General features: G+C 37.3%; 1 protein-coding gene across 1 annotated transcript; it reads right to left on the bottom strand.

The window, feature by feature from the left end:
• Positions 1-10,414: 10,414 nt before the first annotated feature.
• LOC110148313 (olfactory receptor 6M1-like) lies at positions 10,415-11,368 on the bottom strand. Its single transcript, XM_020910243.2, has one exon. The coding sequence runs from the start codon at positions 11,366-11,368 to the stop codon at positions 10,415-10,417; it is 954 nt and encodes a 317-aa protein (XP_020765902.2).
• Positions 11,369-13,121: the final 1,753 nt, after the last annotated feature.

Here is a 13,121-nt window from a genome sequence, read left to right as displayed (position 1 = left end):
TGATTGCAGAGGAAGGTGGGCAGCATGTCTCTGAAAAAATAATAAAATATAAAGATGAAATTCAACTTAAACTTTCAACTGTCAATACCATTGCTGAGATGCAGTAGAGAAAGATCTGAATGAAGAGTCGAGGGTGATTTGTTTTCCTTCTCTCTGTAACCCCATTAAAGGGAGGAACTTGGATCAATGCCCTGAGTTCCCTAAACTCAGTATTCTCATATTAAAATTTTTGGTTGAATAGAATTATCTTTGTGATTCCATAAAAATCTAGTCTTCATGACTTTACTCTTTTTTTATACAAATCTTCCATTTTTCATTTTCACTTTTCCTAATGCTATTTTCCCAGCTAAATTCTGTGCCTCCTTAACTGAGAATCCAACCAATCAACTTGAAAAATGGAAAAAGGAAATGTTAATAAAACTGAGTTGCTTTTTTCAAAGTTATTTCAATGTTTCAGGTATTGTTTAAATCAAAGAGCAGAGACAATGAAAACTAGACAGTCAAATGAAAGGGGACTTGTTTCTGTCTCTCCTTGCTTTCATTATCAATATTATATTGGGTATCAAGTTGTACCCAAGTTACTTTGCTGTAATAGTAGTTGATCTCTCCGTCAGGCTGCATAGGTTTTCTTTGTTTTTATTTTCCATAATGATATAAATTTTTATGTTTACACTGTTATGTTTACACTGTTATGCAACAAGTAGGTCAATGGTCTGTGTTTCACAATTTGCAAAAGTGCTTTCATATATTTTGAAAAATTGTTTTTGGGAAAATGGTCCATGTGGTTCTTTTTTGGTCATGTTATATCCATGGCAGCATCCAGAAGAATAACAAAATTTCCCCTCCCATTTCCCAACTGATTCTTTTTAAAATTTTTTAAATTAAAGTTTATTTATTTGTTTTTTGGCTGTGCTGGGTCCTCCTTGCTGTGTGGGTTTTTCCCTACTTTCAGCGAGTGGGGGCTGTTCTCTAGGGTGGTGTGTGGCGACTTCTCTTGTTGTGGAGCACGGGCTCTGGGGTGTGTGGGCTTCAGCAATTGTGGTGCAGGGGCTCATTGCTCTGCGGCGAGATCTGCGTTGATCTGCAGTTCAATCCCCGTCAGGATCGAACCCGTGTCTCCTGCATTGGCAAGTGGATTCTTTACCACTGAGCTACCAGGGATGCCCCCTTGCCTCCAATTGATTCTTATAGGTTCTCTCCCTCATCTCTTATACTCTTTTCAGCCATTTGAAGATCATGTTTGATATTAATAGTAGTTCAAATACGGATACAGATAATTTGAATCACTCACTTTTATCTCTGGATACTGCTCAACTTTGTTGAATATCTACTGTATAGAACACAGTTGCCTACTGTCATTTGTTGTATTATTTTGTGACTATTCCTTAAGTATCAAGTTAAAACAAGATACTCATGAACCCTGCACTGGATTCTTTCTGGGTTTGGAGCCCATCTGTTTCCTCTTTAAAGGAGGTCAGTTTCCTTGGACTCTACCTGGGGTAAATAACTTCTAGTAACTGCCTTTTGACTTAAAGACAGCTTTTTTTTTTTTTTTTTTTCCTGGTGAACAAATTTCCATTTGAAAGGTTGGCTGTGACTTCTGTGGTCCTGTAGGAACCTCTTTATTTCTATTCAGCTCTCGTTTATCCCACACATCAATGTATCCTTCTTATTTTAATAAAAAGTGTTTTGTCTTCACCTTCTCTGTTCTAGCCAGGAAATATTGGTTTCTTAGAATTTTTAACTTTTCTAGGTCGGTGAATAAACTCCTTTACAAATGCATACTTGTTTCTGTTCATCTCAGAATAATTTTTGAATGTAATAGGATTTGAACAGCTTGACTTGCCGTTGAACTAACAGGAGAGCTCATTTACTTTCTCTTAAATCCTGGGCTCCAATTTCCACATCTATAAAAAAGAGTATCGATCATCTACATTTTCCTTTCAGTCTAGATATTATCTTTTGCTTTCCATAAAGGCAGTCACAGTCTCTATTTAAGCCCCTATTCTTTGGGTACAAGCCCCATTCATTTATTTATTAAATAAAAAAAAATGGCATGGTGGAGCTCCCTGCTTAAGCATGAGGGTGCAGCTGTTCGAGATTAAACTCAGGAGTCTGCATTTTCATGTATCAAATCCAGATTTTACCATAATCTGTACCTTCCTGACATGTGTCACCTTTCCTCTAGTTGTAAGTGTAGGATCCATGTAGTTCTAGAAAACTGATTGCTGCCATATTAATGCCAGATGTGGGGAAGGGACCCAAATGCCAATGGCCAATGAGTCTGATAGATCTGATCTTTCAGGGTTTAGAGGTAGGGGGCATCACAAGAAGGTAACAACAGCCTAGGATAAAGAGAGTAGTTTACAGCTGCAAAGTCCATTATTCCATTTCTTCAAATAACCTTCCAAATTGTTATAAGGCAGTTTTTTTCACCTTCTTTTAGGCTATCAGAAGCCTTCAAAGGGTCTCACCCATTGACACAGGGTCTTGGTACCAGAAGGAACTCTTTCTACCACAAAATATTCTAATATTCACTCCTCCCCTACTGCTTCTGCACCCAGATAATAAACTTCCAAACTATTTAAGTGAAAAATAGTTTCTGGGTGAACCAGTGTTAATGTTATTGAGGTTTAGTACAGTAGTAGAATTGAGCACACTCTGTAGAGAAGTAGATGTGCTTTGATAGTATCTTTCATTTCTAGGTCACCATCTTCATCACCAACAACACTGGATATTGATAAATATCATAACAGAATACTGTGGGTTCTCAGGAAGTTGCCTCTCATCTATTCTACTGTTTCTTCCATTTGTCTATTTCCCCACTGCCATAATGTTTTCCATTTGCCTATATAGTCTTTGATGACCCTGATATGAGCTTGAATTCCCTCTCATTGTAAAATGTGAATAACTTGGTATCTTTAAAGCACTATGCCATTTTTCAACAATAAAAATATGAGATGTTCAAACACAGAGTTGATATTTGCCATGATTGCCATAGGATTACATAACTATGGAAAAACGGTATTGGGATCTTTATATTCTTTTGTAGTTTGGTCAAATAAACTTCTATGGGAAAAACTAAAGATATAGCATTGCTCTCATTTTTGGAGTCTCTCAAGTTCACGATAGTGAAGAAAACCTGGGTTTGTGTTAGCTTTGTCTTGATGATCTCTCTGCCCTCAGGATTCCATCATGTCCAGGAGGAAAGGTTCTGGACCAAGACAGCCTGTGTATAACAATTTAGTTACAACCTTGCCAAATGAGGATTTTCTTTTGGGGACCATTTTTCTCATTACCATTTCTGTGGATCGTTGCAAAACTGCATAAAATCACACATTTCAAGAATCCAATTCAGTCAGGAATTTGTGAAATGATGAAAAGAGCCTCATAGGTATCAAAATTGGAGAACCTGTGTTATATTTTTTATTTGACCTTGGAGAGCTTTGAGATCTTTCATAAGATTCTTTCATAAGCAACCTGAGTCTTATTTTCCTCCTCTCTATAATGAGTTACAGTCCTAATGGCAGATTGATAGCCCTGACACAGGAGATATCGCAGTGATTTATACATACTTTGTGTTCAACAGATAACAGAAAAGGACTAAGATGTGGGTGGGGGGGATGGGGAATCTGTGATGCTATCAGGAAAATATGAAAAAGTTTAATTGTAGCTGAAGGACATTAAACACATGAATTTACATAATTATGGGAGAGCTATCACCTTTGACTTCTGTCATAAGTAATTTTTTTGGCAAAGCAGTAATTGGACTTTAACTCATAAAATATACATATAAACAAATTTACTAAGACCTAGATGCTTAAAATATAAATATGGGTAAATGCATAATAAAATATACTTACATCTTCCTGAATGTAGAACTTGTGGTATTTTCTTCATTCAATTATCAAAAATTTTGTCTTTCTTCGTATGCCTTCCATCCATTATTTCTTATATTTTTTTTACTGCTTTGATTTTGAATTCCATATAAATCTCTCTGTCTTACTCTGAAACTCTTCCCCATATAATACACATCCCTTTTCTCAAAAACATACCAATGGTTATTCAGTTTTTGCTAAAGTACACCATCTGCTTCATTTGAATGAAAAAGTGTCCTTTAATAAGCTCCTATTACTTTCTCCAGTTTTCTTTTATTCTTACAGAAAAGTCTAAGCTTTGACTTGTACTAAGTCCAAGCATTATGTTATCACTTAATCCTTTTTTAATACACATATTCGGTATCACATTTTTGCCAAAATGGCAGAACGATAACTTTGATGATGACTCAGAAAGCTAGACCCAGTGAATTAAGAGCAGGTCTTCTGACTTCTGGTTTATGCCTTTGACAAAAAGACTGAAAGATTTTCTTCTCAAATCTCCCAAATTTCAGATCTTGTTTTTTCAATATAGAAAGGTAATAACCTGACAATTCGGTTAATTTCTGTATCTTCTGTGGATCTATTCAGAAACTTGGAACTATTCAAAACCACAGACTGTCAGGTTAGAAGAGAACTAAAGGACATATGAGATAGTCTGGTGCTAAAACATCCCGCATTGCCTCTGTCGTCTAGTGATATGAAGCTATTTCCTGAGGCATCTCATTCTGCTTTACTGGTTTTGGTTGTTAGAAAAAACTTATATTGGCATTCACTGAACTACCTTTCTAAATTTTCATCACTTTGTTTAGTCACTCCTGTTCATTCAGCTGGCATATTGTGACTTGATTTTAGACATATCCACCTTATTTGCTTTCTTTAGGAAATGATGTTATCTTGTGATTTGTAAAGTGATTACAACTAGAAGAACTGTGATATTTAAAGATTTTTAAAAATTTACCATTAGAGGTTTGGTTTAGAATGGCTCTTGGGATTTTGGCATTAAAAAAGGTTAATTATTATTATTGCAATCTTGGGATATTAGAACTGAAGTTACTAATGACAGAAAGTTAAAGTCTCCTGAGAGACTGTCTTGGGTGCTTATTTTATTTATCTAAAGAAAAACTTAGACATCTGATTTAAAGTTTCAGTGAACTAGATACTTGGAAAACTTAAACAATATTTATAATGTGTTTAATAAGTTTTAAGATGCTTGTCAAAATGAGATTACTTATATAGATGAAGGTGTATGTACATATTTAAAAAATTTATTGAGATAAGATTTATAGACAGTAAACATGTTTAAGTATATAATTTGTTGAACTTTGACAAATGTACATAGTTACGTAGCCACCATTACCAGTACATTGGTTTAACATTACCTTAAACATTTTTCATGACCTTTTGCAAGTAAATGCTTTTCCCTCCATACCTCAGCACCTGACAACCACTGATGTCTTCTGTCAGCATAATTTGAATTTTCTAGAATATTATATAAGTGCAATCTTATATTGTTTATGAACTGTGTATCTTGGTAAGATGTTAATATCCAAAACACATGAGGAATTTATACATTGCAATAGCAAATATATGTATATTTGCTAAATAAATATTATTTATATATGTATTATTTGCTAAATAAATAATATAACTATATATATATATTTGGTACTGTAATATGTTAGTTCCTCATGAGTTTTGGATGTTAACATCTTATCAAGATACATGGTTCATAAATATTTCTCCTGTTGCATAGATTGCCTTTCACTTTGTTGATTGTTGGTCCTTGCTTGGGCTTTTTGGGTTGTTGTCTTAGTAATTGTTAACTGTCATTGTGTTGGTGGGATTGTCATTAGCATGCTAATGAATTATAATGACCATATGATGAGGCTCAAGATCAAAACTTCCGCCAGCTTGGGCCTAGTTAGTTCTAACCAGTGTTTTCCTCTTTGCAGCTTCCTCCTGAAATTTAGATAAGAAGAGTTGGTTTCCACTTGAGGGAGGGACCAGGTGTACAATTCTGGGATGATAGCCTTGGTAATGACTTGTGTTGGGCTTCTGACGGAACTATAAGATAATAAATTTGTATTCTTTTGAACTGCTAATTTTGTTATGGAAGTATTTGGACACTAAGTAACTTTCAAAATTCTTCTTAATGAATGGCTGATTATGAGTACAGAGCAGAAAATTATATGAATGCTTCATTCCTGGTGATACTGTATTACTTTCTTTTGATCTTTAAACATCTGTTCACTGCTTTATTTTTTGATGGCCTATGTTATTTTATAATATAGTATTTGAATCCATTCTGAAGATAGCACTTCCTCTGCTTGCTCTCCCATGAGGGTTTCCTGCCAATTCTAAAAGTCTTCATCTTTGTCTATGAAGCTAGATGACCCACGACCAAACTGGTAGTGACCTAATTTGATCTTTGAGATGCCTCTTGTTTTCTCCCTGTTCCCAAGCTCCCTTTTTAGATGCTTGTCCCCATTGTACCTGCTCAGGGGCTGTGTGGACAGAGGGCAATTTACCTTTTGTCAACCCCTTCCTCTTACAAAAGGAGAATTGGGAAAGACATCATCTCACTTCAGTGAGACCAATCAGACCATTCACTTCAGTGAACCTTTCAAGGAATTTGGATTTAGATTACAGGTAATTTAAAATACATATCCTATGCCTGACTTCAGACTATACTACAAAGCCACAGTCATCAAGACAGTATGGTACTGGCACAAAGACAGAAATATAGATCAATGGAACAGAATAGAAAGCCCAGAGATAAATCCACGAACCTATGGTCACCTTATCTTCGACAAAGGAGGCAAGGATATACAATGGAAAAAAGACAACCTCTTTAACAAGTGGTGCTGGGAAAACTGGTCAACCACCTGTAAAAGAATGAAACTAGAACACTTTCTAACACCATACACAAAAATAAACTCAAAATGGATTAAAGATCTAAATATAAGACCAGAAACTATAAAACTCTTAGAGGAGAACATAGGCAAAACACTCTCTGACATAAATCACAGCAGGATCCTCTATGACCCACATCCCAGAATATTAGAAACAAAAGCAAAAATAAACAAATGGGACCTAGTGAAACTTAAAAGTTTTTGCACAACAAGGGAAACTATAAGCAAGGTGAAAAGACAGCCCTCAGATTGGGAGAAAATAATAGCAAACGAAGCAACAGACAAAGGATTAATCTCAAAAATATACAAGCAACTCCTCCAGCTCAACTCCAGAAAAATAAATGACCCGATCAAAAAATGGGCCAAAGAACTAAACGGACATTTCTCCATTTCTCCATACAGATGGCTAACAAACATGTGGAAAGATGCTCAACATCACTCATTATCAGAGAAATGCAAATCAAAACCACAATGAGGTACCATTATACGCCAGTCAGGATGGCTGCTATCCAAAAGTCTACAAGCAATAAATGCTGGAGAGGGTGTGGAGAAAAGGGAACCCTCTTACACTGTTGGTGGGAATGCAAACTAGTACAGCCACTATGGAAAACAGTGTGGAGATTTCTTAAAAAGCTGGAAATAGAACTGCCATATGACCCAGCAATCCCTCTTCTGGGCATACACACCGAGGAAACCAGATCTGAAAGAGACACGTGCACCCCAATGTTCATCACAGCACTGTTTATAATAGCCAGGACATGGAAGCAACCTAGATGCCCATCAGCAGATGAATGGATAAGGAAGCTGTGGTACATATACACCATGGAATATTACTCAACCATTAAAAAGAATTCATTTGAATCAGTTCTAATGAGATGGATGAAACTGGAGCCCATTATACAGAGTGAAGTAAGCCAGAAAGATAAAGACCATTACAGTATACTAACACATATATATGGAATTTAGAAAGATGGTAACAATAACCCTATATGCAAAACAGAAAAAGAGACTCAGATGTATAGAACAGACTTGTGGACTCTGTGGGAGAAGGCGAGGGTGGATGTTTCAAGAGAACAGCATTGAAACATGTATATTATCTAGGGTGAAACAGATCACCAGCCCAGGTTGGATGCATGAGACAAGTGCTCGGGCCTGGTGCACTGGGAAGACACAGAGGGATCGGGTGGAGAGGGAGGTGGGAGGGGGGACCGGGATGGGGAATACATGTAAATACATGGCTAATTCATTTCAATGTATGACAAAAACCACTGCAATGTTGTAAAGTAATTAGCCTCCAACTAATAAAAATAAATGAAAAAAAAAAGAAAAAAAAAAAAGAAGGTAAAAAAAAATGTATTCAAAGTCTGTCTTCAGGCAACTAACATTTTTGTTTTAAAGCTTCCTTAGCATCTAATAAAGTTTCCTATTGTCAAAGTAAAAAAAAAATAAAATACATATCCTAAAATAAAATAGAGAATTCCTTAGTGGTCCAGTGCTTAAGATTCGGCACTTTCATTGTTGTGGGCCCAGGTTCAATCCCCGGTCCAGAAACTAAGATCCTGCAAGTTGTGCAGCACAGTAAAAGAAAAAAAATCCATGTAAATTGTATATATATCTCAATATATTTAAATGTATTCAGTATACATGCATATATATTGAATATACCTATGATGGATTTTTTTTTTGACCATGCCATATAGCATGTGGGATCTTAGTTCCCTGACCATGAATCAAACCTGTGCCCACTGCAGTGGAATTATGGAGTCCTAACCACTGAACTACCAGGGAATTCCCTGAAATATATATTTGCAAATGAGTGAAGCAGCCATTATCTTCCATATGCACAGAGAAATGGAAATAAATAGTCTGCAGAGAGAGAAACATGAAACTGGTATGTACTAGTTTGCTGTGATGCTATAGCCAATTACTACATGGTGGCTTCAAAAACACTAATGTGTTCCGTTACATCTCTGGAGACAGAAATCCAAAGTCAGTTTCACTGGGCCTAAACCTGGGTGTTGGCTGGGCCATTCCAAGGGCTCTATGGGGAGAAAGAATCCTTTGCTTTGCTTTTTCAGCTTTGAGATGTGCATTCCTTGGCCTGTGGCTCCTTCCTCCATCTTCAAAGCCAGCAGCACAGCAACTTCAAATCTCTGCTTCTATGATCACATTACCTCCTTTGTGTGGTCTCATATAATGACACTTGTGATGACAGTTAGTATCCACCTGTGTAATTCAAGATCATCACCCTATCTCAAGATCTTTAATTTGAATCCCTCCTGCAGAATCCCTTTGCCATATAAATTTTATATGTTACTTAGATTCACAGGATCAGTGATTAGGTCTGGATATCTTTCAGGGCCATCGTTCAGCCTGCTCTAGAAAGCTAGAGCGAGGTCAGAGATTCAGAGGGAAGAGGGTGTCTGCCTTGGATTTTTAAGGAGTTCTAGCTACTAATATTTGTCCTTAGCAGGTCTTGCTGTTTCTTACCTTCTGAGGTTTTATGTGGTATTCTTGATTATTACTGTAATAAATACCAATATTACTTAAGCTGGCTTGATTACTTTTCTGCTTTTATTTTCCCCAACCAAATGCATCCTAGGACACATGTTCTTCTGTAGATGATGACCACTTTGGGCAGTTGCCACAGACAATCAGTCTGGACTCATTGTCAGTTACTGCCTCTGAATAATTGGTTTTTCCTTCCAACACATTGCCTCTCACAATCTGTTCTCACTCATCTGATACTCCTTGGTCTGCAGGTTTTCTCGATAATTAGAACTGGTGGGGAATGCTCTTATCTCAGGAAACATGGAAACTTTTCATGTTAATTCTTTTTCCCTGAAGTTTCTTCCCATTCCACACTTCATGATACAGTGATGTGCTTGAGTAGGCTAGAGTTCACATATATCTGCATATATATATATATTCAAAACTAGTGATGTAAGATGCTTAATCTCAATGAGTCTGAGTTTTCTCAGCTGTAAAATGGGGATAATATCACATTCTCAAGGTTAAAAGGACTAAATGAGATATATATGTACATATTGGAGTATACTGTACAAACATTGGAATATGTTATTCCTTTCCTTAGCTTTTTGTTGTTATTGTTATTATTATCTACATTATCTGGCTGTCAGGGTTGGAGCTTGTCATCCTGAATAGTCTGCAAAGACCCATAAAAAGTACTTACTTTTAATTACATGTGGTTTCATTTCTTAGACCATCGTGGTTGAGCCTACATTAACAGAAAGAAAAAGAACCACAGACTATATTCCTCACTTTACAGATAACATGTTAGGTTCAGATAGGCTAAGTGTCACCTGATAAAAAAGTGATAGAGAGGGCTTAAAATTTCTGACTTCAGTGTTTTTCATTAATCCATGAATTTCTGTGTGTGAGAAGGTCCAATAATAGAGTTCAGAGCATGTTATTTCCTCTGTGGCTGAACTGCCTCCTCTGGGCTCTGACCATAATACTTTGCACCTGGTGTGGCACATAGTTCTTCCATCTCTTTGCACACATCTTCAATTTTATGGTCTTCAAGCATGCTTTACTCCACATTGTGTCCAAGACGTGAAAATGCCATTCTTAGCAAACAAACTTTCAAGGATTCATGTGGAATTATGTTTCAAGTTTCCTGGGCAATAAGGATATAATTTTGTTGACTGCATCTGTCAAAACTTCCTTTACCTTTTCATTCCTTAGACTATAAATAAAGGGGTTCAGAAGAGGGATCATCATTGTGGTGAGGACAGCAGTCACTTTGTCAAATTCCAGGGAATGACTCTGGCTGGGTCTCACATACATGAAGATGTTGCTCCCGTAGGCAATAGACACGACAGTGATGTGAGAAGCGCAGGTGGAGAAGGCTTTCTGACGCCCTTGGGCCGAGGGGATGCGCAGGATGGTAGAGATGATGTAGGTGTAGGACACGGTGGTGATCACCAGCGAGGTCAGGAGGATGAGAGAAGACAAGAGGAAGTTTATCATCTCAATAAAATGAGTGTCTATGCAGGCCGCCTGCAGCAGAGGGGCGATGTCACAGAAGAAGTGATTAATCTCCTTCTGGCAGAAGGGCAGCCTGGACACCACAATAGTTGGGCAGAGCACCGACAGGAAGGCCCCCACCCAGCAGCCCAGAACCAGCAGGAGACACACCCTGCTGTTCATGATGACGGTGTAGCGCAGGGGGTTACAGATGGCCACATAGCGGTCAAAGGACATCACCACCAGCAGGATGAACTCCACTGTCCCTAGGAAGAAGAAGAAGTATGTTTGGCTGATGCAGCCTGCAAAAGATATGATTTTCCTGTTTTCTAGGAGACAGGATAACAGTTTGGGGGTAACTGATGTAGTATATAAAATGTCCAAAAAGGCTAAGTTACTGAGGAAGAAGTACATTGGGGTTTGGAGGCGATAATCAGCCCATATTAGGGAAATGATGACACCATTTCCAGTTAGAGTGAGCAAGTAAGTAAACAAGAGGACCATGAAGAGGAAAATCTGAAGTTTCTGGTGAGCAGGGAAGGCGGTCAGGATAAATTCAGTCACTGCGGTCTGATTCTGCACATCCATTGAGCGCAGTGCAAGGTGGGCAGCATGTCTCTGAGAAAATAATAAAATAAAAAGATCAAATTCAACTTAAACTTTCCACTGTCAATATCATTGATAAGACTTCCCTGGTGGCCCAGTGGTGTAGGAGCCACAGGAGGCGTGGTTGGGAAGATCCCCTGGAGAAGGGCATGGCAACCCACTCTGGTATTCTTGCCTGGAGAATCCCATGAACAGAGGAGCCTGGCAGGCTACAGTCCATGGGGTCGCAAAGAGTCAGACATGACTGAAGTGACTTAGCACGCATGAAATATCATTCATAAAATGCAATAGAAAAACATTTGAATAGAGTTGAGTGATTTATTTTCATTCTGCCTCTTACCCTTATAAGTGTAGCATCTTAGATAAATTACATGACTTCTTCTAAGCTCAGTATTCTCGCATTAAAATTTTTTCTTTGTATTAAGTTGTCTTCATGGTTTCATACAACCCTAGTCTTTATGATTTTGTTTTTTTTTTTTTATACAACAGTCCTTCCCTTTTCTATTTCACTCTTCCTAAACTTCTATTTTCTTAGCTAAGTTCTGTGTCTATGAAGAGAAATCTACTTCACTGAGATTTCAGTCAGTTTGGAAAATGGAGAGAATGTTAATAAAAGTTGAGTTAACTTTTCTCAAAGTTATTTCAAATTTTCAGATGTTGTCTACATCAAAGAGCAGAAAAATCAAAACTAACCAGGACAGTCAAATAAAACGGAATCTGTAACAGCTGTCCTCACTTTTGTTATTGATATTATCTGATGGTACCCAAGTTTTTTTGATATAATAGTAGTTGAGTTCTCCATCAAAGGTGTATAATTTTTCTTTATTTTTTCTACAAGGATAGAAAGTTTTATGTCTACACTGTTATAGGACAAGGAGGTCAGTTATACATATTTCATTGCAAAACATTTTATATATTTTGAAACACATTTTCTTGAAAATGATCAATGTGTATCTTTTTATTCTTTGCAATTCTAGATCTATGGCAGCATCCAGTAGAGTAACTTTCACCTCACATTTTCCAACTGATTTTTGTAGGTTCTCTCAGAGAGGACCCTTATACCTTATATTCTTCTCAGCCGCTTGACGATCAGGTTATTAACAGTAGTGGAAAAAGTGGATGCAGATAGATGGTGTTTGAAGCCCTTAACTTAATCTTTGGATACTGTTCAGCTTTGCTGAGCATTTATATCATGTCTATAAAATACAGTTGACCGACTCCTTTGGTGTATAATTTAGTGGCTAATCCTTTAGTTTTAAGTTAAAGCAAGCCAAATATAAACCAGTGCTGGGTACTTTATAGTGGCTCAGTGGTAAACGAATCCACCTGCCAATGAAGGAGATGCCAGAGATACGGGTTCGATCTGTGGGTCGGGAAGATCCCCTGGAGGAGGAAATGGCAACTCACTTCTGTATTCTTGCCTGGGAAATCTAAGGACAGACGAGCCTTATGGGCTACATTCCAGGAGGTTGCAATGAGTCCGACACGACTGAAATTACAGAGCATGCATAGATGACTGGGCAATAGACATACTTACATCATATTGATTGTAGAACAGTTGGGATTTTCTTCACTCAAATATGTTAAAAACCATGAACTTTGGCTATTCCTACTGCTTTCTATCCATTTTCTTTAAATTCTCTTACTGCTTCTATTTGAATTCCATATAACTCTCAGTTTTAGTCTGAGACTCTTCCACATATGATAGCACATCCCCTCTTACAAAACCACATCA

This window comes from Odocoileus virginianus, unplaced genomic scaffold (genome assembly GCF_023699985.2).
Source record: "Odocoileus virginianus isolate 20LAN1187 ecotype Illinois unplaced genomic scaffold, Ovbor_1.2 Unplaced_Scaffold_19, whole genome shotgun sequence".
In the NCBI taxonomy this organism is placed as follows: Eukaryota; Metazoa; Chordata; class Mammalia; order Artiodactyla; family Cervidae; genus Odocoileus; species Odocoileus virginianus.
This window is presented reverse-complemented; position numbering and strand designations above follow the sequence as displayed.

Coding starts and splice junctions, on each gene's coding strand:
- LOC110148313 (XM_020910243.2), bottom strand. CDS start 11,368: ATGGATGTGCAGAATCAGACCGCAGTGACTGAATTTATCCTGACCGCC.